The following is a 25,449-nucleotide window of genomic DNA, read 5'->3' on the forward strand; positions in this document are numbered from 1 at the left end:
GGTCCCTCTGGATGGCTTCCCTTCCTTCTGTTGTATTGACTGCACCACTCAGCTTGGTGTCATCTGCAATCTTGCTGAGCATGCACTCAATCCCACTGTCTGTGTCATAATCCTTCACACAACCTGGCAGCTGAAGCTTTCAGGCTGCCTCGGTGCATACAGGGTGCCAGGGAAATACTGCAATCCTTACTTGAATCGGAAAAGGAGGCTGATGGTGCCAGCCCAGCCATGTCAAGCCTAGGGTTGCAACAGCAAAACCTCATCTGCTCTCCGTGATATTATCCTCACTGCAAAGTTTGGATGAAAGCTGAGGAAGGAGGATGAAACATCTCCATGCAAGCAAGCTTGGTCTTGCCAGCTATTACATAGCCCAGTCTAAGCCTTTGATAAGGCCAAACAGGATTTCTTTGTTGGCCTCATGCTTCCCCATCCACATAAGAGGAGCTGGGAGATTTAGGCTATAAGGTCGGAGATCCATTATCAGAGCATCTCACCATCGTGTTTTACATAGACATTCCCTCCAGCTCTTGGGGAAGTGCACGATCTCCACTAAACAAAATGCTGCAGGTCATTTCCATGCTAAAAGCTTAATGTGAGCTATATTGGGCCAGACTGCAGTCAGCAGCCCCTGCGCATGGTGGCTGGGCTTTTGCTGCAAGGCATGGGGGCAGTGGCATGTGAGGAGCCATGCCTCCAGCTCTGCGTGCCTCCAGTGCAGCCTCAGTGCTGCCGAGCCTTGCTTTGCATTCCAGCAGCTGTGCTAGAGCTGCGTGCATGGCCTCACTCGGCACAAATGAAACCAAGGCATCCATATGCTGTACATTAAGAGAAAGAGTGTTTGATCTGCAGTGAGCCCTGGAAGCCTCCTGCTCACTGGCTCACTGCTCACATACTCTTTCCTCCTCTCCTCAGCAGTTTCGAGGAGTGCACGGAGCCCAGTGTCAAAACCTGTAAATGTATGTGTTTATCGACACTATGATGGGAACTGCAGCACTTAAAACTGTTGAGAAAAAGCTATTGGCCACAGCCATAAAACCTGCCCTCATCTTTTCCATGATGGTGGCGGAAAAGAAAAATTCAAGTGGTATTTTCCTATTTAAAGAAGAAGGGAAAATGACTGCCAAAGTGGATGGAATTTAGTCCAGCTGATGCAACGCCCGGGTTAGAAAAGCAAAATGCAAATCTCCCCTGAGCACAGGAATGGCAGCTGTGCATAGCCAAGGCCACCACAACGATGCCGCAGCCTGGCACAGCGAAGGGACAGCTCAGGTAATGATGGGCTTCAAGCCTGCCACCTGGCCTCTTATTGTGCCATGTATTTTGGAGACACGTATTACAGTCACATCACCCATTGATGTTATGTTTTACAAAGAGGTTACAGACGTCTCTGACTGACTGGTGGTGAGACAGAAGAGGAAAGCTCCCCTGCAGAGAGGACTTCTTGTTTCTCCAGCATTACCCCACGCAGCTGGGGACAGGGCAGTGCTCTAGCTCAGAAGTGGTACAATGAGGAAGAAGCACAAGCAACAGCCAGGTAACAATAGAAATGAGTTTTATTTTGTAAAAAGTTATAAAATGAATATTGTACAAAAATAAAGTCTGTAGAGAACTTTGGTTGATTAACACAAATGACTGCGACATAAATTGCAGGTGAAGTAAAAAAACTCCAGAGAAGCACACTCCTGTTTTCAATAAGGTCTTAAAAAAAAAATCACAAACTTTACCCTTTTGTATTTTGAACATAGTGATTTACTTTGGTGGCAGCCTCTTTGAGCTGCGCAGACAATGCTGTGGGGGCAAGTGCTGAGCAGCAGGGGCTGCGCACCCCCAAGCGCTGCGCCCAGCCAACCACCCCACAGAGCAACTCAGCCCCAGCCTGGCAGGTTGGGCTGATAACGCCCAATCACGCCGATGCCGATGGTGGCATCTCAGCTGTGCCCTGCCCAGCACAGGGGCTGAGGTATCCCCATGGCCCTGCGGGTGGTCTCTGTGCTGCCTCCATCAGCCCAAGAAAGCTGGGGGGTTGGACCCGATGATCTCTTGAGGTCCCTTCCAACCCCTACAATTCTGTGATTCTGTGATTCTGTGAAAGCAGCGGAGGTCAGGGCTGAATTATATTTTGCAGACACTGCACGTCTTTCTAGGTGTGTTCTGGACTTTTTTGACCACTAGAGCCTTCTTGTCTGGTGCCCTAGGGGCCCAGGGCAAAACGAGTGAGGAGAGTCATTGCATGCATGAGATAAAAGGTCGGACCATCCTTTTTGTTTTTCAATTGGGATTTTTTTTTCTTCCTTTTTTTTTTTTTTGGTTTTGTGTGAGTTGATGCTTCACTGATTGCCAGGTATGTCTAGTGACCTGCACTGCTGCTCCTTCAAGGAAAATAGTCTCCAGAACGAGTGGTCAGGTACAAATGCCTTTGCTGTACTATCCCCTTCACAGTAAGGAAACTCAGACTGCTCTGCTGCGTGGATAATATCCTGTAATGTTTTAATAAATTATATAAAACTCTTTGGTTATTTAACACAATTGTTTATCTGCAGGCTATATTAAATCCAGGGCTAACTAATAAAAGGGATTTAACCTTTTCTATATGGAAATATGGAAGGAAAAGCTTAAATAAATACAACAAGAAATTATAAGGCTAAATGTGATTAATTTCCATTTGTCAATAGTTATACGAGGTCAGTTGGCAAAAAGTGTGAGAAAAAAATGTGGCTACATTTTAAATATGACTAGAATTAGTTTGTCTAACAAATGGCTAATGTTGAGCCAAGTCCTGCGACCCTCACTCATGTAGAGCTGTGTTTGCTCCTGCACTGGCATGACTGTAGTCACTTTCAGAAGTGTTGGTGAACAGGAGGAAGGGCTGCAGACTTTGGCACTACATTCTGTGAACATAATCAGGTTTTTGTTTAAAAGCAAAAAAGGTAAAGTAAGTGATTTTTTGCATTCAAGTTAACACTTTCAAAAGCATGGACCATTGTTCCCAACTTATTTGTCTCTCTGTATCTTTCAAGCACCTTCTACTTTGGCACCTTTGAAAAGAAACTTTAATAAATAAGGAAAGGAGACTCATTACCAAACTGTAATAAATAACAATAACTTAATCTCAATAAATATCTTCTGTATATTTACGTCTCTGAACGGATGCATTGCATCAAGTAGTCTCTGCTCACTCACAATGACCAAAAACAAATGTAGTTACCCAAGTAACATTAGTCCTTTGTAAACCAAAAGAAACACGTTTTGTGTAGGCCAGGCTTGTTGTTTCTCTTACTATACTAGGAAGAAGTGCTTAAAAACTCAACTTGTTCTCATAGGTAGCAGAAGAATGAAATCCTACACTTGCTTTGAAGAAACACGAGATGGAAATAACCAAACTTAACCAGTAAGTGGAACTGTTTTGCTTTGTACCGATACTGGCCCTGCAGAACTTGAGCCTGGGAATTTTGACTTTTGCCCGATACCATCTTAGATTAATCTCACTATAGTTTAAAAGTGGTCCTAAGTGCTGAGGAACCACCCTTCAATGACCGACAGCGCAACGTGTCATTCGGTAGAGCTGAGGGCACAGGGGATGAGCAGGGTACCCCTAAGCTGCTCCTCAGCTCAGCTTCCTGGTGCGGGTGGGGGTGACCGCACCGCAGTGTGGTACTGCGGGGTTGTGTTTTTAAGCACATTCCTCATGGATCCGAGTCTCACTGGTGGTGGACTGTGTCAAATGGGAACGGGAGCACGCACGCCATCCAGCCATCGGCATCTCCACCCGAGCTTTTATTTACTTTCCCATAGGACTTCAAAAGCCTCCATCTTTTATGCAGCCTTGCGCTCCCCTGGGCTCCCACACCCCCTCGCTCTGCGTTCTTGGTCCTCTTTTCTCCATTCTGAGCAGACGCTTCCCCGGGAACCTTGGTCCCTCTCTTTGCATCAGGGCAGGAATGCAAAACTGGAGCCGCCTCCAGTGAGCAAGTGTCAGACGCATCCACACCTTTTTGCGGAATGTTTTTTCAGTATGTGGTAAACCAGGTTATCGTCCAAAAAGGACAGGTCATCATCAAAGGCTGTGGGTCTGCAACAAGCTTGCCTCACTTTGTCATTGACTAGTTTTTTCTTTCTGGTTAAGTTTTTTAAAATTTTGTCATATGTAGTCTCAGCTGCATCACAAGATCCACTGCAATACCGGAAGATGAGTTCTTCTTTGGTTTCGTATCCCAAATCCAAGTCAGTCACATTTAAATGTATTTCTGTTAAGACACATCCCCGATTTTTGCCCCTTTGATTCCTCCTCCCCTTTCTGCTGGAATTCTCTATGTTCATGGCTGCGTTTTGCCGGTTCCTCTCCCGCCTAGAAAAAATTGGAGTCTGTTTATCTGGTGACCTCCTCAGTCTTTTAATGGTGGCTTGGATAAAGTCCACTACCTCATCAAACTGATCTGGATAATCCTCTGGCATATTAGCTGTTTGAGAAAGAGAGAAAATGCTTTGTCACATGTCAGTCGTCATGAAGAGAAGTTTGTCAGTTTGTGGCTCAAAAACACAAGACACATGCAAGCTGCCCTGCCCTCTACTTCAGACATGCTAAAACTGAGGGGAATTTGGAAACTCATTTGGGGAAAAAGAAATGAGATATGTAGGTATCTCTGCAGGTGTCTGCTTATGCTTGGTAGCACTCTGGCTCTTCTTTCAGTATTGAATGAACCCTGTCAAAATTGAGGGAAAGAGAATCATGTCATGATATGAATATTAGTCGTTGGGTGGATGAAGCTACTGTAGAAAGTTACACAGGCTCTTCCTAGCAAGCAGCAAAGGGATGAGGTTTCTTTGATGCAATTTTGTGACTGTAATTGTTAGTTGTCTTTTCACACCAGCAGTGGTTAGTATTGCCAAAGCCACCTATTGATAAGGGTTTGGGGCAGGACACAAGGAGGAATTTCCTGGGGTGCCAGGCTAAGCTATTATTCTTGGCTGAATGCCTGCTTTTTAATGCTTTTAGGAGATAATTACTATCAGAGCTTTTGAAAATTATCTTGTAGAACTATTTTAGATCACCAGATGCTTATTAGACTGAGTAGAAATAGGTTGGAATAGAAGTATTATGTTAATTTTCAAGGGAAATTTTATTAATGCATTTTCTTTCTATGAAGTTAAATTATCTATTGCATTTTTCACTTGATACGTACTCTACCAGAGACAAATTATTCAAGTAAATTAAATGTTAAAGGCAATGAAATGTTTTGACACTAGTAGAATGAACTTCTTTGAGGAGGGTGAAATTGAATATGTTCTTCTGAAATGTTCTGAGATTTCAGTGTTTCATCATGATTTGGAATAACATCACATCTGAAATCTTCCCATGGAGTAAATCCCTCAGTGTGATTTGTTTTAGTGAAGACAGTGATTTAATGACAGGTCAGGCTGTCAGGGGCCCATATCTAGATGCCTTTATTTTGTATTATTAATGAATGTATCTTAAATACTTAAATAACGTTGCAGTATTAAGATTTTTTCTCCCATTCTTATTGCCAAAAATCGAGTCTTCGAAGACTCACTTCTTTTGCAGGAAAACATAAGAGGATGCTTCGTTCTGTACTTAACTCCTAAGTGCCCACCCACACAGCAGGCTGGTTTCACACACCACAAGGGTGTAAAAGGGCTCGAAAAGGACCTCTACAAATGTCCCAAGAACTGCAAATACTGGGAAAAAATATGCCTGATGTGTTGTGCCTGGCCAGGGCTTGATGCATGCATTAGGCCACGGTGGCTGTCACACAGATGAGACAGGAACAGCTCTGCAGGCAACAGCTCTGTGCTACATTTCCCTAATGAGCACTATAACAGACAGGAACCTTGGTGGGTGACCAGGCATCAAATGTTCGCAGCCCACATGTGAATGCATTGACCCTGTTCACAGAAGTGGGGAAGATAATGGCTGCCTCCCTTTGCGGCAAGATGTGAACTTTGTTAGTGTAAAAATCTGCTGAAACACAGCATGTTCGCACTTAAGGATGAGTACGGACCCCTCCCCAAAGCAGCCACATCCCAGTGGCACCCTTCTGCACAGTAACAGAGGGATGGATCAGAAATATACAGCTTTTCATGGATGGCTCAAGCAAAATAGTGCAGATTGGTAAGAGTAATGAAGGCAGGTGATTGTGTATCTTCACATAACAAGGGTGACACATGGGAAGCAGGATCCTATAAACTGAAGAGTTTTGACCTGGGAAAAGTGAATTCCACTTTGTTTTACAGGTATCCATGCTAAAGGCAACAATCTCTAAGACCAGTGGCTCTGAAGAGACACAAAGAAGGGATGTCTGCTACCTACACAGCCATATGGGACCTGAACAAGGCAGGGTCCTGTGCCAAGCCCCATAGTCTTGTCCACCAATGGCAAGTGCACCGTTCGGGCACTCCTTTGCCACTACCTCTGTATCAGGTACCAAAACACCCACTGTGAGCCATAACTACTGGAGAGGGGTAGCATGGGTGGGTGCATCCATTGAATGCACTGCCTGGCTCTTGCAGGACAGGCTGGTCTGTCCACACCATATAAATACTTCCCTCCTGAGAAAGGTCCTGGTCAAGGTGGTAGGTGGGCTACCTCTTTAAGGCAAGAAGAGGCAGGCTCCATACTAGACCCAGTCAAGAAAGACAACCCACCTGGAGATGGCCCAGCACCCACTGCTGAAATACAAGCATGTCCCTGGCACAGATACAGATGGAGAGGGCTTTGGCAGGAGGCACTTGCTCTTGTTGCTGTGGGACTGGCTGGTCTCTAGGTTTCTTACACAGAAACTCATGACTCCATAGGGAAAGATATCTCTCCCTGTTGAGATAGCTCTGTCTGTGCCATTCTCTACACTCACTTTGAAATCACCCCACTCACACTACTGTGACTACCACAGCCCACACATATGTCACATACTCCTGGCCCAACCCTTGTAGCAAGTGTGACACAACGAGACCGAAACACAACAATCAGGGAAGCATACCAGGGTTCAGCAAAACCCATGCAGCGGTCAACCGTCAGGAAGAGGATGAGAGATTGTTACAGGGAAACCCAGCCTGGAGACCCTTGTCTGAAACCTTCAGCCTCATACTTATCTCAAGCCTGGTATGCTGCTGATGCAGCGTGGGAAGTGTTTCCTCCCACCTAAGAAGGGAGAAGCAAAACTGTGGGTTACCTGAAGAAATAACAACCCACCTGGGCATATTGTTTTTAAACTGCCTGCAGTTCAGGTGCAAAGACGTCACTCACCCTGTGACGGTGCTATGTGCAGGAGTCTAATTGGTCTACTAATGTTAATCTGATGGTTATAGGGTTGAAGCACTGTCCTACCCAGGCCAGTGAAATATGCCCTGGAGAGTAGACAAAGAGGGGAAAAGGCTCATGCTGTGGACTGCACCCCATTCAGAGCCCATGCTGACATCTGTCCTGGTTCATGCAAGATCACGACCCCAGCTGCACCAAGGGAGCTTATGTCACTGAGAGCCTTCTGCACTGCAAAGTGGCCTGTGATATTAAGAGGGAGGAAACACATTGCAGAGGAGACCTGTGCAACACTAACGCAGGCATGGGGTGTCAACACAGGAGAAGGTGGAAGCAGAAGGGAAAAAGCAGACAAATAACCAAGCCAACGAGGCAACGACTAGAGAAGCCCTACCTATGCACATGGACTTGTTGTAACCAGAATACAGGGTAATTAGCAGCATGACTGACTCCACTGATCTCACCAGGGCTCTAACATAAACCACACAGGAAGGACTCCGAGCTGTAACCAGGGATGAAGTGTGCGTGGCCAATTCTGCTAAAGGAGCTGGAGATCCCTGCTCAGCTCATCGCCTCTTGCAACATCAGGCCACTTGGGAGACTCACTGGGAGGGCTGCCAGAGTATGGTGAATGCCAATTTTCTATCTCAGGGGTGGACTTCCCCTTCAGCCCGGGGAATTGGAAAACATGCCAAGCTGATACCCAAATCAGTCCAGAGGACTCCTTCAGTGACCCTCAGTATTTGGGGATTACATCACTGGAGAAAAGAGAAGGCATGCAGGTGGTATTTGGGAACCTGTGGGAATGGTGGGCACATAGCCCACCTTGAGGAAATGTGCTGGACCTGTCAGCCCTGGACAGGGTCTGCCTACCTACCACTGCACATGCTGTTACAGGACTATGCGTGTACATGATTTTAAACACAATGGCAGCTGTGTTACTGGACCATGTGTTGAATCCTTGCAAGCTGTCATAAGCAACAACACCCTCTACCTGTGGAGCCCAAACTTGTCACTATCAATGCAGTGATGTGCCTTTTGGCATGGACCTGTGCCCCTGGTACAGCATCAAGTGCAGCTGGACCCAGCAACCACTAAATGATGGGCCCAAGCAGTGGGACTTACACTGACTGGAGTGGCTTGGTGCTAGTTTTCTGCATATCCCCTAAGAGTGGCTTGCAGGGTTTTGACAGCCAGGACAGCCTGTAAAAAAAATGCTGAAGTGGGATTCTGGGCAACCAAGCAGAAATGCTGTCATTAACAAAAACTGTGATGGGCTGAAACAAGGCACTAGAGGTAAGTGCTAAGTTACCATGAGACATCATACATGAATAAGCAATAACCACTGAGCAAGGACTAGAACCATGTGAGGCTAACAGACAGCAGGGAAGGTGAAGACAGACAGCAGGACCATCCCAGCCTGAGGTGCACTCAGTAGATGTGCTCCAGGGATGCTGAGAGAGCTCCCCACATCACAGCCACTGTGTGATGAGCACTTGTTTGGTTCATGCACTACAGTAAGTGATGCTGGGGGTGAAGGGGGTGCTGGGCTGTGCAGCCAGGGAACACCAGCACACTCTGAGGGGCTGCCTTGGCATCCAGTGCTGGTTTGTATCCTGAAAAAAGGCACTCGATTCAGCCATGTTCTCCTTTAGCTAGTTACCCCTCTGTTGCAAACAGTTTGAAAACCATTTATATTCTCAGAATGAAAGTCTACAGCCTGGCAGCTTTGCTTCTCTAATACACAACACTGCATGGACCGTGCTGTCTTAACTGTGCAGTAGGAAGGGCTTTCTGTGGGGACTTCACATCCCTGCGAAAAAAAACAATTATTATCCCTACCTATAAAACACACAGTTGGCACGTGTATATGTGTGTGTTATATTTGCACATACACATGTACAAATATATATAATTACACATTTTTTTCAAAACAAACTGATTTACTGACAACATCTCCCTTCTGGTGGAAAAGCTGAGAGAACAAACATGACAGATGCTTGTCAAGCTGTACAAAGTGCCAGCAGAAAATGCTCAGACTCTACGGCAACAAAAGCAGCAAAATCTTTTCTGAGCAGCAGTCCCTAGTCGCTGGCTCCAGGGTGTAAAAGAATCAAAACTGAAAAATCTGAAGCCATATAGGATAAGATAAGACGGGACAGGATAGCCCACAACAGCATGTGCTCAATACAGGTTAGTAAGGTTGGCTCATATGTATATCAGTGTGACACATCTCAAAGCAGGCATTCCCTGAGGGAAAGACCATGCACCCTGGACATGTAAAATTTCCCGTGGTGGGCACATGGCCTCAGTGTATCTTGCTCACAGCATGGGAGAAGGGCTCACAGACCCCAGGGAGGCAGTGTGACAAGGCTGAGCCCCATCACTTACAAGAGGGTGCCATGAACACTCACAAGACCGGTGTAAAGTCATGAGATTTTGTTTGGGGTTTACGTCATGTTTTTGAGAGTCGCTTCCTGACTGTTGAACTCTCAGAATACCACCCCACTGAGATTCTCCTTCCCATGGCATTAAACCCCTTGTCTTTCTTTCTCTTCTCTCGACCCTCTCACATTCCAGTTATAGATATGCTTTAGCATCACCTCTGCCTAGCACCCTGTCAGCAGGAGCATGGGGCAGGCAGCGGTGCCCCAGCAGGAGCTGTGGCAAAGTGCATGTGTCCTGCTCACAGTAACAGAATGGTTTGGGTTGGAAGGGACCTTAAATGTCACCCAGTTCCAACCCCCTACCATGGGCAGGGACACCTCCCACCAGACCAAGTTGCCCAAAGCCCCATCCAGCCTGGCCTTGAACACTTCCAGGGATGGGGCATCCACACCTTGCTCTCCTGCAGCTCCCTCTTTCAATGCTGTGCCAAAGACCTGACCTCTCAGCCAGGAACAGGCAGAGCCCTCTCCTCTGGTGGCAACCACAGCATGAGTGTGCCTTCTAGTGCTGGAATGTCAAGAGCAGGGGCTATGAATGGCAGCCACTCTGCTTCTGGGCAGCTCTGTCTTGCATGTCCAGCTGAACCAGGGCTGTTGATCTGCCAGATGTTTCTCAAAGGATCAGAAAAAATGGTAAAAAAGCAAAGAAGGAAAGAATGAAACACCGCAGAACTGCTAAACACAGGCATCTGGAAAGTGACCAGGCTGGGATGTCAACAACTATCCCAAAACCTGGGAGTAAAACAACAATAAAGAAATGAGACCCATTTAAAATAAGATGCTTAGAAAACAAGAATATTTGCACCTTCTGCTTGCTGTCTGCAAGCTGTCTGCTTTTTTTTTTTTGAACCTTTAGGGCACAGTCAGATTACCATTTTGACCCAGGTTAGGAACTTCTCTGTTGAATGCATGATGAAATTCTTGCCTCACTGCTGCTCGCCAGAACCTGAGGCTTTGACCTTCCTGTCCCCAGCCCGGTCCCTGTGCCCTGGGCACTGTAAAAGCTGTCAATGGGTGCAGGCTCCTGCAGCAAACACCCCCAGAGCTCCCCACCAGTCCCTGCAGGAAGCTAACCCAGAACCCTGCTTTGGGCACTCAGGGAAATGTGCCTTCCTCTGGGCGCTTTCTCTGCTGCAGCTCCAGAGCCTGCTGTTGCATTTTAATTAACTAGAGACACCATGTGCCAGCGGGACAGGGATCTGGTGCCTGCACTTTTTAGAACACTAAACAGTGGTCAGAGAGACTCATACATAAAGTAGGTCTAAACGAATATCCAAAGCAAGCTCGTCACATTCTCAGGAAAACTGTTTCCATTAAGGAAAAAACGGACATTTTATTTCTGTCTGTTCAAATGGGATCGAAATTACATTTTGTAAAACTATTCCTTTGATTTCACTAGCAACAAATTTATTTTAAAGCCCAGTATTCCCCTGCAGTGGCAGTAACCCAGCATGGTAGACCGAGAAACCCTCTGTTTGTACCTGACCACAAATTGGTTTCAGTGGGAACAGATGGATCTTCAGCTTTTGAGAAAAAAAATCAAGTTACTCATTTTGGTGCCTGGTTATGGATTTAAAAGGGTAACTACAGTCTTTTCTAACCATGCTGTTTATTATGGCTTACAAGAAAGGCTTAAGTTCTATTAAGTGCAAAATAATAATTATAGAAGCAGGTTTTCCTTTTTATTTCTAATCTCATAAAACTTGAAGTTTGAAGGTATTGGGAACTGTACTTATGGAATCATTTTCTCTACTGATCTTGGGAAAACATAAGCATGTCACTGCAGTATCAGCTCTGCATATCCTGAGTAAAAGTGATTGAATAAAAGTCACATAAGGTATACTAAAAATGACAAAATTGTACTTTTGTTTTACATTGTATCTTTTGTGCATATATTTGTGGTATTGTGTAATGACTACATCAAAACATCATGCTAAACATTTAATACAATTACCAGGATAATATTTCACTTAAACACAGCTGTCTTTCAATTAGAGAGGTTCAAATAGCAGCATTCAGACTCTTGTTTAAAGTAAGATTTCAAAGTCCAAGGGATTTAATCCAGCTAATTATAATGATAAGCACTATTTAGAAAACCCAGATCCAGATCTGTGTTAACATCAAATGGCCCTTTTTCAAAAACAGTTCTGGTACTTTCATCTGGGCCCTTAACTAAAATATTTTAATTTCCTTTCTTTCCTGGTTAATTTTAAGTTTCCTCCAAAGTTATAATCACAAAGATGTTTGTTCTTAGATCATTTGTTGGTGGGAAACATACAAGTCATGTGCCTCTAATTATAACTGCAGTGAACCAGCCTCATTTTTTCACTGCTTATGAAGATGACTCTGCTATACCATTTATTCATTAATTATTTTATTCTTAGCTTGCTTTGTTGTAATTTTTCCAGGTACTCATTATAGTGGACAAGCCCTATAACACTGAATCTCTCCATCTCATACCACAAAGGCTTATTTTAGGGGACCCCTGGAGTAATCTGTTTGTGGAATTGTGGCCTTAGTGAGCCAAAAATACTCATGTTATGATCATTCTGCTTTGTAAAGAAAGTGTGAACTATGATGGGAATAAAATATGTATTTTACATACTTTAATGAAGTACTTCTCATGAAAACAAAGTTTATCACACAGGCTTCAAATGAAAGGCAGTTGCTAAAACTAGTTACACTAAAAAGTTTTCAGGATTTAAACAATTAAAACATCACCTCTTTGAGGAACGACTTTGCTTTCATGCCTTGCATGAAAATCTGCGAGGCTAAGAGTGAAATGAAAACCAGTTGGTTGTGTCCATTAGGTAACAGAGCATCAAAGACAGCAGGTCATCTCATCTCTAAATGTTTAATACAGTTCTGGTTCACTGCCTTGCTCCCTGCCTTGCCAGCTCCCAGGAAACACCACATCCCTGCTCATATGCAGAAAGGTCTCAGAAATGGAGCCTCCCGCTGGTATCACTTGTCTCTCATCAGGGCAAAGAGCTAAGTAACTTGGCTAAGTAACCTGGGGCCACTCGCACCATTCAGGTATGATAAGGCAGTACTGGAAACAGGCACAGGCTTCAACAAGATGTGCTTGTTCCTCATGAAGCAGACAATTTTCAGTTTGTAGCTCACCAGCTCACTCTGCCAATTCCCATATGTTGGTCACACTGCTGAACCTGCAGAGTACTTCACATTTTCACATTACCATGCTTGGTGCCTCCCCTTGCATCCTTTGCCTGCTTTCTCACAGGTATGAGATGCTCAGTCTCCCCAGGAACCTCACTCTGTGGTTCCCAGCGGGAGAAGATAAGGTAGAAAGAAAGACCATCAAAATTGCTCCCAGTGGGGTAATGGCTTGGTAACAGGAACAAAAAGCAAGGCCAGGTGAATTGGGTGAGGTGAAGGAAGCTGTCTTGCAAGCTGACCAGTCCACAAGAGTTTCTTACTCTTAATCTGGTCCAAATGGGAGTCATTCATAAATTTCTGCCTGACTTTGGGGCTGAGCACCTCCTCTGGCCTCCCTGGGGGTGTCACATCTTGCAGTCAGGTAGTAAGGGACCAGCAGGCAGATGTGGTCTCACCTCTGACTGAGAGCTTTGAACAACCAGCTCTGAGGCACTAAGGACAGACAGCCCTTCAGCACTTGCTCCTGAGGTTTTGATACAGCTCCTTCAGTAGCTGCTAGGACCCTGTCCTGGTCTTACTGCACAGGGGCTGTATTCAAGCGCACACAAGGCGGTCTCTGCACCTGAAGAAGTTACAGCATGAACAGTGTAAAAAGGGAAAAAAGAGGCAAAGTGGATGCCCTCTGCCTAAAGCCAATGACAGAGCAGGAGCCAAGGCTGGGTGAGGAACATACCTTGCCCACCAAATCTCCTCACTAAGGCCTCGTACACTTCCAGATCTGTACCATGCTGCAAATCTATAGCTTCCCAGTATAAGTTGGGTTTATGCTTAATTCTTGGTTCTGTTCCATCCCTCAGACAGCCTTAAAGAAGCCTTAAAGAAGTACTGGGACCTGAAACTTGTGACCTCTATTAGCAACAGGGCATGCAGCTAGCTAACGGGCATGGCATGGAGACTTAAATGGAGGAAACACTGCTGGTAATAAAAAGAAACTCTCTTTATCATTCCTGGTGCAGAAGTGACCCAGACCAGCCTTCACATGGCACCAGTAAAACCCCACATGGGTCACACAGCACCGCTTCGGTGCCAGTTCTCTGAACCTGAGCAGCACAACTGATACAACAGTAGAAGCACTGCTTCCACAACAGCTCAACACAACTCCGACCAAGCAGCTGTACCTGGGATGCTCCTACACTGCATCTCTTGGCTTTAGGGCTGTGCCAAGGAACAAACATGGGCAGCAATGCAGCAGGAAGGGGTCCTATCCCAGTCTCTATCCTGGAGCAGAAAAGCACAGCCATGTGGGCAAAGCCATGACTGATGAACCTGTTGGGACAATCTCTGCTGCTGTCAGATTTTGATTTGGCCTATAAATGATAAATTTGCTTCCTGTATTTCAACCTTTTTGCAATAGAAATGATATGTAAAGTTTTAATGTTACAGTTTTGAAAATTTTCTTATTATATTCATCAGTTCATGGCTCTCAAGCAGGTGCTCCTGCTCTGCTGCAGGAGATGTCCCCGTGGGATGTGTGGACCACGACCCGTCAGATGGGGTTGGTGGCTGCTCAGAGACAGTGAGTCTCTGAAAAGCTCTGCCTCCTTCCAAGCCACTATGCTGGACACATGCCTCCTTGTCAGAAATTTTGTGAGTCATTGCTGGTTTTGTCAAAGAAATCTGATCTGTTTGGGATGGGAGCAGAGATAGTCCAGATATTTGTATGTAGCTCGTTAGATGAAGGGGATAAGACCAGCTTGCCTCAAAAAATGTGGCCACCTGAGAAGTTCTGGCATACCTGCTGTACTACTGCCTTGCCCATATGCAGAAAAACAAGTATTTTGAATCCAGCATTTGCTTCTTTTTAAGCCTCAGTAATCATTAAAGCATTTGTACAAGTCCCACTGAATTCAAAGAAACGCGCCTGGAGTTTTCAGCGTTAAGTGTTGTGCCAATAGATACAGACCAAGGCAAAAGATTAAATATCTGCTAAGTCATACACTGTGGCTTTTTTCCTTAAAAAAATGCTGATATTTGAAATGTCTTACATAATTCATTTTCTGTCCTTGATCTTAAAACCAGACATATTTTGTATCTTAATGCTTTGTTTGTACCTGTCTCAAATATATCTTTTTTGATTCTATTTTCTTTCTTCCCTCTGTAAGCAAGACTGGATTGCCAACAATCATTGAAATCTTTCCTTTGGTTCCCCTTACCGAGTAGTATTTGCTCAGAAACTACAGCTGTTTTTGTCAAAAAAATGACCATCCTGCAGTGTCAACCATTCTACCAGCACTAGTGTGTCAGTGGCCTCATTAGATGTCTGATGTTCCTGAACATTGTTATGCCACAATATTTAGTATTCTCATTTATTACTTGTCATTAACTTATTGCTACGGAAGTATGAGAATCTTCAGCAAGTGTCATTATGTGGGGTTTGGTCTGTGTACTCCAAGTTTTAAGTTACAGTTTCTTGGTAGTGTGTTTGTGTTGGGGAGGGATGAGGACTGGATATTTGCACTAGATCTTAGAATCATAGAAACATTAGGGTTGGAAAAGACCTCCAAGACCATCTGGTCCAACCACCACCCTACTACCAATGTCACCCACTAAACCATGTCCCTAAGCACCACGTCCAACCTTTTCTTAAACACCCCCAGGGACAGTGATGCCACCACCTCCCTGGGCAACCCGTTCCAATGCCTGACTGCTCTTTCTGAGAAGAAATATCTCCTCATTTCCAACCTGAACCTCCCCTGGCACAACTTGAGGCCTTTCCCTCTAGTCCTATCACTAGTTATCTGTGAGAAGAGGCTGACCCCCAGCTCCCCACACCTTCCTTTCAGGCAGTTGTAGAGAGCAATAAGGTCTCCCCTGAGCCTCCTCTTCTCCAGACTAAACAGCCCCAGTTCCCTCAGCCGCTCCTCACAGGACTTGTGTTCCAGGCCCTTCACCAGCTTCATAGCCCTTCTCTGGACACGCTCCAGGGCCTTGATGTCCTTCTCGTAGTGAGGGGCCCAAAACTGAACACAGCACTCGAGGGGTGGCCTCACCACAGTGGGATGATCCCTGGTCCTGCTGGCTGCACTATTCCTGGCACAAGCCAGGATGGCCTTCTTAGCCACCTGGGCACACTGCTGGCTCATGTTCAGGCGAGCATTGATTTTGGTGGATGGGATCTGATGACCCCAACGGCTTCTCTCAGCTTCTGTAACTTTAAATATTCTATATTTGCCTTATGCAGGAATACTAAAACTTACAAAGTCACTGCAGCCTATCATTTTGAGGATTCTGCTCTAGTGGACGAATAACGCCTCTCCCAGCAATCCATCAACAGCCATCACAGAGCTGACAAGGATTTCTAAAATACATTCAAGAGGCCTATGAAAGGTGACCAAGAAATGCATGTTGAGGTATGTTATCTAGCAACCCACATCTGCAAAACATCTAAAAGGATCCACTCTTCCACTGGAAAAATTTTGAGGCCCCTAAAATGAAAAGGAGCAAAGACATAAAACTTAAACAAAGGATAACTGTTAAAATGAGAATAAAACCAGATTCTCTTGCATTTCAATCATTTTCTCCTTAGGTCTCTGAACACCCTTCAAGGGAGTATATTCAGGAGATATACGTGACTGCAGCAAGAACAGCTTCTAGGGCTACACGCATCTGGATTTACCCAGATGTGCCCTAGAATATGTCTTCTAGAATTGTGCGCATGAAAAGAAGACAACTTTGAATGCTTGAGATTTCTAAATGCCTAGAAAACCTGGGCGTGCCCATGGACAAACTTTACTATATATATGCTGGCCTAGTGACATACGCGCACTCAGTCTGAGAGTGGCTGGATGCACCGGCTGCACTGGATACACACGGATTGAATGACGAGTGTGGCACCTGCTCGGCTGGGGCAGACAAAAACCTCTCCGATGCATTGCATTTACTGTGCATGGGCAGGTTGCCTCTGTGGCTTATGGGTGTCTTGCACTAAAGCACATCTGCTGCACTGTGAGGGTTTTGGGCAGGAAAACCTGGACTGAGAGTTCTGATTTGTAACACAAAATCTGTCTAATAAATACTGTAGGAAAGGAATTGCAATCATTTGGAAGTATAATTTAATATTGTTTTTGCCTTTAGAAGCCCTATAATAGCACTGTTCATTCTAGATACTTCCATTCCAGCTAAATGTAGAACCTTAACATTAAACACGCATGAGCAGGGATATGAAGAATGTTTAACAGAGGTATAACGCACATGTAACGTGGTGTGTTATGCTATAGCGTGACAAAGGAACTCTAACAATAATTCACTGTCCTGTGGCCATGGAGTAACTCGGTCATTATAATTCAGAGAAATATCTTCTCTTTCCATTAAAAAGCGAGATTTTTCATTGATTTTTGCATATATACTGCTAGTTCTTACTCAAGATGCCCACTTGATCAAGAGACTACATGCCATGTCCTGGATCTTGGGATACTCCAACCCTCACACATGTGCTGATCACAGCTATCCAGGAGCAAGTAATTAAAAAACGTATTTGCTGGGAAACACATAAAAGTCAAACTAAGTGTTTTTACAGTTATTTGGTTTACATTTGTTCTGTTCGCACTCACTATTTAAGCTAATTATGTCCTTCTACCTGCGGACTGTAGCATGAGGGAAACAAAGGAAGTGCTTTCTACCTTTACAGACTCCCCAAGTACTCTCCTTCACATGAAATAAGCTGTCCCATGAGCACTGATGCCTAAAACACTTAGAAACACTGGGATCATCTCAAATGCACTAGAGTTACAGGGCTACTGTCACCCCAGCATCCAGTCCAATGAAAAACGCAGAAGACTGCAATTGCCAACACTCTCTGCCTTCTCTAATTACTGTCCTAAACAACAAAGGTCAGCACATTACACCTGATCAGCCCCGGAGGTGAGGACCTTGCCCGTAGGCTGGAACGAAGGAAGGTTTCCAGCCAACCCGAAAGAGATGGGGTAGCATCAGGTGACTCCAGAGCACTTTGCAGAGAAAGCAATCCCATCAAACAAGAATGCAGAAATGTGTCGAGAGCCTGGGAAAACAGATCGGTGCTCCAGCAAGGTGTTTGGCCTTCCCCTAGGAGTGGGGCTTGATCTCACAACCCCCTGCTGCCTGTGGCATATCAGAGACCTGAGCTACCCCACCCATCCTGCATGGGGACCACTTTAGGGCAGAATCATGCACCCCTCTTCAAACGCAAAAATGTAGCACCTCATCCTGCTCAGGTTTTTGAGCTGCCTCCCGCAAAGGTGCTGTGCTGGCTGCCAGCCCCCAGGGGTACCAAGGCATGGCAGGCCCACCAGCAGGCCGTGAGCACGCCCGATGCTGGGAGAAAAACCAGGAGGTCTACACAACACAGCTGCCACCCCTCTTGTGTACATTGTTCTGTCTCTTCCCCGTGCTGAAGGGTGCCTGGCACCCTGGTGAGCAGAGAGGAACAAGTGCACCGAGTGCAGGGCTGTGGTTACTCCAACAGGGTGCGCGGGCCTTGGTGGCCTGGATGGGATCGGCCATGCTGGGAGGGATAGGCCTGGATGGGATCGGCCTCACGGGCTACGTGCTTGCAGCCTGCTCCTCAGGCACCACACGCTTTTAAGTCAACAAAAACAGTGTGAAAATGAATCAAAGTATTTCAGCACTTTCTTACAGCTGCCTGTCTCCCCTGACTCAGTCGGCTTGGCAACTCGGCTGAGAGAAGAGTCTCCAGTGTTTGGGCAAGTGTGCTGTGCTGCTGCTGTGCAAAGATCACAGGAACACCCTGGGTTTTTCCCAACTTCTGCTGTGAAGAGCAGCACTGGTATTTTCCTTCACAGCCAGGTCCATAGGATCCATCAGGATCCACATGGTTAGGAGGTGGAGGCCGAGCTACCAGCCCTTTCCGGAAGGACTGTCCTGGGCGATACCTAGAAGCCCTCTCTGTCCGGGAGGAGAGGCTCTGGGACAAGACTGGCTGTTCACACTGCCGCCACACAGGTTAACACAGCTCATCTTCCTCCTTGCTTACCCAATCCACAGAAAAAAAGGAGGAAACAGTGACAAGTTCTGTACTGCTACCCATCCCCTTGAGCTGCTGGCGAAACACCGGCTCACAAGGAACCGCATTCCCAGAAGTAACTTTTAAGATAGAAGTGGCATTGCATAAATACATCCTCCCTGGAAAGAGGGAGCACTAATGCTCTCCTGCCCTGTGCTGCCTCCTCCCTAGCACTCTTCTCACCAGAGAGCTGGTGTTGCCGCCAGCCCGTGCCAACATCACCAGCACAACACCCAAAAAGTTGATCCCTGCCTCTGGTGGGATGACTCAGTGTCCCAGTACCTTCCCCACCATGGCCGAGCAGCAGGGGATCAGGGTTGGGACTGGAGAGGAGGTGGCAGCCCCAGTAGGGGGAAAACACAAGCAAGGAGAGGACACAGAGGAGACCAAGTGGAGAACAAGGAGCAAGGATTCTGGAGGGCAGGCACAAAGTGGAGCCACGGGGCACAATTCCCTGCTCGGCACCTCCACGCTGCACTAACCCGGCTGCTCCCGGCGAAATCAGCACGGGGCTGCCCATGGCCAGAGCCGCGACATGGACATGCCTCCCGGTAAGGAGATAAAAGTGAGCCTCGGTCACTGGATTCTCTCTGCTACGAGCTAGAGGGAACGGGATGAGCGAGGCCAAAGGGAGCAACCTCCGAGCTGCGTCTCTGCCTTTGCCAAGTGGACATCTCCACAATCCGTGTGAGTATTTTGCCGCTTCTTATTGAGCCATATTAACTCCCACTTTAAAAAGCCACCAGTGTTAGCGCAACACTCACATACCACTGTTAAAATCCTGCATCTGCTATTGTAGGAGACCTATTATTAGCGAGGCATTATTATTATCTGTCATTTGGACTGTAAGCTGTCTTACTGTGAGCTGGTTCATGTGGATTGCTCTGCACCAAGCTCGTAACCCCACCACTGCTACTCTTCTGTAAATTTCCACGCGGACACACTGCTTTTGGGATAAGGATCCAAGGAGGATTTAACGAAACTCAGCAGCACTCCAGGATGTGTACAGTGCCTTGCAGCACGGCGCAGTGTCCACCAGGACCCGTGCCCACTGCAGACAGTGAATAACTGCATTGGCAGCCCTGAGCAGCGAGAGGAGGCTGAAGGGGTGGGGAGGGAGTTTCAGCACCCATGTTGCACGGTGCCTGACCCTCCCACAGCTCCTTTGCACACAACTAACTTCCCCATCTCTCAGGGTTTTTCAACCAAAGGGCTCCTAACACTGCTGGGGAGGAAGGGCTGGACTGGGGGGTCACTGCCATCTCCAGCCCCAAGCTTTTTAGGATGACTGGGTTTGGAGCTGCTGGAGCCAGACCAGAGCTGGTGGCCCTACCTGGGGAGATGCGGGGCGGAAAGCAGAGGGGGTCCCTTCCTCACCCTGATGCCTGGGCAAAGGGGAGCGGGTTTAGCAAGACAGACAGCGGTGGCTACAAAGGGGAATGTTTCTTACAGTCACTGTGCACAGCATAGGGAGGCGGCAGGCTGATGGGGGAGAGATCGTCTTCAGGCCCCTCTACCACTGAAGGGGACCCCTCGGGAGGCATCTTACCGGTGGGCAGGGGCGAGGTGGAGACCGTGTTGAGCAGCACCACGCAGACAGCCACAACATCCCATAACTTCATCTTAGATCTCCTTCCAACACGGGCCCCTGGCAGGGAGGACAGGTCGGGTTAGCTCCCAGCTGCTGTGCTCCCCCAGCCCTGTCCCTTCCCTGCCAGTCCCGAGACACCCTGGGGACACAGCAGGGGCCAACAACCTGCGCCCAGCTGTGTCGCCCGCAGACCCTCCTGTCCCCATCTCGTGGGACCTCCTGGTGTGGGAGTGGGGCTGCGGGGTGGCCACCAGCCCCTCTATGCCCAGGCACGCTGCGTGGGGGGCAGGCTGGCAGGTCCCAAGGGCCTTCGCTCAGGGCCAGGTGGGTGTCACCATGTCCCCGTACTGGCGGCCAGGTCACCTTGTGCTCATCCTCCCCCAGCACCCGGGCACCTGTCCTGGGGCTGGGACAGGGTGGACCCGGCTGGCTGGGGGTGCAAGGCTGCGCAGCTTTGCTGTGCTAAGGGCAAACTTTCCTTTCTCTCCTCTCTCCATCCCCAATCCTTTTCCTTTGCCCTTGCCTTTTAATTTTCCCTGTCCCCTTTTCTTTTCCCCTTTCCTGCTCTCTTTTCTCTTTCCCCCTCACTTCCTCCCCTTTCTCTTTCCCAGTCAACTTTGCTTTCCCTTTTCCCTTTCCTTTTCCCTTTTCTCCTTTCATTTCCTCTTTTCTCTTTCCTTTCCCTTTTCCTCTTTTCATTCTCTTCCTTTTCCCTTTTTCTCCTTTCCTTTTTCCTTTCTCCCTTATCTTCTTTCCCTTTCATTTTTTTCCATTTCCTGCTTTTTTTTTCCGTTCCTCTTCTTTGCCTTTTCTCTTTATCTTCATGTTTCCCTTTCCCCTTCCATCTCCACATTTTCTTTTTCCTTTCCTCCTTCCCTTCCTTTTTTCCCCCCATTTCTCTTCCCTTTCATTTTCCCCTCCTCTCCATTTCCTCCTTATCGTTCTCCTCTCCTTTTTCTTTCCCCGTTCTCCTTCCCCCGTCCTTTCTCCCTTTCCCTCCCCTCTCCCCGCTCCCCCCGCACCCCGACACCCACCTCCCGGAGCCGGCAGCTGCCCCGGGACCGCTTCAGCCCGGCCCGGCCCCGCTGGGCGGCAGCGGAGGGGTCTTTCCGGGGGGCTCCGGCCGCGGGGCTCCGACCCCTGCCCACCACCGCCGGGGCCGCTGCGCGGAGCCCGTCCGGGCTCGGGCGCTGCCCTCGCACCTCGCCGGCACCGGGGCGCCCCGGGGGGGCGGCCCTGTGCCCCCCATTCCGATGAGGGGACCCCTCCCGCCCCGCCGCGACCCCCTCCTCGCCCTCACCTCCGAGCTGGTCTCGTCGGACCCGAGATGGACATCAACGCCGGGGAGCCGAGCGGCCGGACGGGCGATGCATGGGGGCCCAGGTCGGGGTCCGGCCGCCGGGACCCTCTTTTTGCGCGGTGGGGGCAGGCGTGGGGAAGAGGGGCGAGGTCGCGGGTCTGGGTGGAGGCGGAGGGGAGCCGCCAGCACAAGAGAGCCCCGGCGGCCTCCCCCGGCCGCCGCAGGTGCTGTGTCCGCGGCCGGTGCCGGGGTCTGTGCCCGCTGCGGCCCCGGGGCCGCGCTCAGCAGCGGCGGGAGCGGCCCGAGCCGCGGGGAGCGCCGCCTGGCAGCGGGAGCTGGCTCTGGGTGCTGCTCTTGGGACCCTGCCTGGAAATCTGAGAAAGACACTCCATCAACAACTGCGGGGAGTCAGATGAAGACATCAGGGCTCCTGTAACGCCAGCTGGTCCAGCACCGCGGGGAGCCGCGCACCGCTCGGACACGCACGCAACGGCGGGAAGGAGAAAAAAAAAAAAAAAAGATAGGGAAAAAAAAAAAACAACGGGAAAAATAAAAAATAAGAGCAGCTGAGGAGGAGGGGAGGGGAAAAAAATTAAAAGCGCACCACCCCCCTCAGCCTGCTGGCAGAATCAGAGGCCGGCGCTGGGATTTGTAGCGCCGGTAGCAGCAGCAGCAGCAGCAGCCAGGCTTCCTCCTGCAGAGCGGGGATCCCGTCGCGGCGAGAGCTTAGATCCAAGCGGGGAGCGGCGGGGGGCCGGGCCGGTGCCGGGGCTCGCCCCAGCTCCCCGGGAGCCGCCGGGGCTCCGCGGGCGGGGTCGGGGGCGAGGCGAGGCGAGGGGGGCTCCGCACCCGCGGGCGGAGGGGAGCGCGGAGCCGGACGCCGGGGCTTTGCCAGGGCGACTCTGCGCCGCAGATGGATTTATAGGGCCCTTTGGCAGTGACGCGCCCTCCGCTGATTCGCTTTCAGACCCAAACACACGCTGGCCCCCCGCACCGGACCCCGCGGAGCCTCCAAATATCTCCCGGCTGAAGTCACCGGCCCGACATACCGTGCGCTGCGCGCCCGGCGGCGCAGCCCCGCGGACACCCGCTTGGCCCCGCGGCGGCCGTGCCGGGCCGTGCCGGGCCGGAGTAACCCAACACCGAGCCTCGGCGGCTGCAGGGGCTCCGGCACGGCCCCCCCCGGCCCCGCCGCTGCCCCCTCCTCGCCCCCCGCCGGCCGCAGGTGCCCCGGGTGCGCCGCGCTGCGCTGCGCGGCCCCTGCGCGGGGGGCGGCGGCGGGGGGACGCGCGGGAGGCCGCGGCGAAGTGGCCGTAAACAGTCTCGGCTTACAGCCCCGCGCCCTGTATTTATGACTCACCCAGTTGTCCGGAGGTATGAGGTCCTCATGTCGCCGGTGCTATGAAATTAACGCGGCGGGCGGCTGGGGAGAGCGCAGGGGTTGCGCGCCGGCCAATAAAGCGCTCCGTCTGCACCGCGCTTCTTCCTTTTTTATGATTCTTTGTTGTTGTTGTTGTTGTTTGGTTGGGTTTTGGATTTGGCGTTCGGATATGGCTGGGATGGGGCGGCGGGACCCCGCGGGGCACCGGAGCCCAGGGACGAGGGACACCGGGGGGCGACCGGGGGGACGAGCCCCGCGCTGGGCATGGCCGGGCCGGCGGCACAGCTGTCACCGAAAGCTGCGCCCGGCCGCGGGATCCTGCCAGCCTCCCCTCCGCGAGGTGTGCGTGCGGCTCTGGCTGTGCATTCACACGGGTGTGTGCGCGCCGGATCGCCCCTCTTTCATGGGGAAGGAGAGCAGACCCCGAGACGCCCCGACGGGGACCGTGCCCGGCCCCACACATCCCCACACATCCCCACACACCCCACGTCCCTATCCGCCGGGGCGGCTGCTGCGGCGGGGGCGGCCACGGCGGCTGCCGGGGGTCCGGCAGGGCGCGGAGGGGGATACGCGGACCTCAGGTTTCCCTTCTCCCTTCCTTTCTTCTTTTCCTTCCCTTCTCCCTCTTTTCTTTTCTCCTTCTTTTCCCCTCTCCCTTCCCTTCCCTTCCCTTCCCTTCCCTTCCCTTCCCTTCCCTTCCCTTCCCTTCCCTTCCCTTCCCTTCCCTTCCCTTCCCTTCCCACCCCTCCAGCCCAGCCCCAGACCCGCTCCCCTGCCTGCTCCAGGGCCAGTTGCACAGCCCTGACCCCTTGGTTAGGAAATAGGGTGAGGTCCCCGGGTATGGGCTCCAGAGCCAGGCTTGTGGGCACTAGCAGGGCTTGCTGGCTTTTACTTCATTGGTGTGCAAGGTGCAGATGCCCCAGGTCTGGTGGGGATGTCGGACCGAGGGCTGCAGAGGGGATCACGGGTACCCCCACTGGGTGAAATGGGTGCAAGGTTCCTTCCCTGTGCCCTCTGCAGTTTGCAGTGAAGTTCTGGAGTCATATTTAAGGGAAATTTGGAGAGGTCTGCTAATGTCATTTGGACGGGTTATCAGGACAAATATTTCTGAAGGTGGCATCTTCCAAATTTCTATCAGATGGCCAGAGGGAGAGATGAATGCAAACCTCCCCTTGAAGCCCATCGGGCAGCATGGCTTTGCCATCGCTGTGGTTGTCAGTGCACGAGGGAGGAATTTCAAAACTATCTTCTGATACATGGGGGATTTGTGACGAAGGGGGCAGCATTCCTTGGGAACGTGCCCCCTGCTCCACAGGAACAAAGCACTCGCTACTCAAATGATGTCTGAATGAATTACTTTACTAGCTTTTTAAAAAAATCAGTCTATTTATTTTTGTAACTGTGCCGTTTGGGGAAAGATCAATTTGCACAACAGAGATGTGTCTAAGAACAGAGGAGTAAAACACTTCCAGAATATGTAAGCTCCCAGTGTAAATCTGGAACAGTATTGCACATCAGCAGTCTTAACATCAGTCACCTTAACTTTTTTTCAGTATGGACAATCCATTGGTAGGCACCTGGAATAAAAGTTTCTGAGTGCAGCCTCCTCACAGACATCAATGCATTGGTGGAACATGACGGAGCAATGTGGGAAGAAATGGTATATGTGGTATCTGTACAATAAAGACACGGGCATCTGATAAATGCATCTGTTTGTATATACAGACAGACGGGGCCAGGAGCAGGCGCTACAAGAAGCAGTGGCCGGTTTGGCTCGGCAGCACTGCGCAGGTCCTGCTCGCCCTGCCACGAGGGTAGTTTGTGCGTGGATGTGAGGTGGCCACATGTGCCACATGCTGCTGGAGCTGCACGCACAGAACACCCTGTGCCCAAAGTGCTGGATGCACAAAAAGCCAGTCCCAGCTCCCAGCCGGAACAGAGAGGTTTCAGGGATGGACGCGGCTCCTCTGTTAGGGGTCAAGGACTGGGAAGCACTGAACGAATGTCTGATTACCCTGTTAACACATACTGAGACAGGAGTCCCGGTATTTTAACTGAGAGACCACTAGCTAAACCCTCGCTGCACATACTGGATAAAATGAGCTCAATGTGTTATTCCTTTGTGTGGGCTTTGTCAGTGCAAAGCCACTAATTTCCTAAAAATAACATCAGGTGGTGAAGCCAAGACAGAGACCGTGTATCTGTAATACTGCAGGAGTTTATTTTTTCTTACTATTGTAAGCTGCTGAGAGCCCGGTTTTAACATGCGCATTATTTAG

General features: G+C 49.3%; 1 protein-coding gene across 3 annotated transcripts; it reads right to left on the bottom strand.

Annotated features, from left to right (window-relative positions):
- Positions 1 to 1,535: 1,535 nt before the first annotated feature.
- GDNF (glial cell derived neurotrophic factor) lies at positions 1,536 to 23,465 on the bottom strand. Of its 3 annotated transcripts, XM_040541509.1 has the most exons (4): positions 23,150 to 23,465; positions 21,790 to 22,163; positions 20,349 to 20,546; positions 1,536 to 4,457 (listed from the first exon to the last, which is right to left on the bottom strand). In XM_040541509.1, the coding sequence occupies exons 3-4, from the start codon at positions 20,518 to 20,520 to the stop codon at positions 3,973 to 3,975; spliced, it is 657 nt and encodes a 218-aa protein (XP_040397443.1). In that variant the 5' UTR covers positions 20,521 to 20,546; positions 21,790 to 22,163; positions 23,150 to 23,465; the 3' UTR covers positions 1,536 to 3,972. The 3 variants fall into 3 exon arrangements, with proteins under 3 accessions (XP_040397443.1, XP_040397444.1, XP_040397442.1); XM_040541510.1 differs by lacking the exon at positions 23,150 to 23,465 and having other exon boundaries at positions 20,448 to 20,546; positions 21,790 to 22,938; XM_040541508.1 differs by lacking the exon at positions 23,150 to 23,465 and having other exon boundaries at positions 21,790 to 22,938.
- Positions 23,466 to 25,449: the final 1,984 nt, after the last annotated feature.

The sequence above is a fragment of the Cygnus olor genome, chromosome Z (assembly GCF_009769625.2).
Source record: "Cygnus olor isolate bCygOlo1 chromosome Z, bCygOlo1.pri.v2, whole genome shotgun sequence".
NCBI classification, from domain to species: domain Eukaryota; kingdom Metazoa; phylum Chordata; class Aves; order Anseriformes; family Anatidae; genus Cygnus; species Cygnus olor.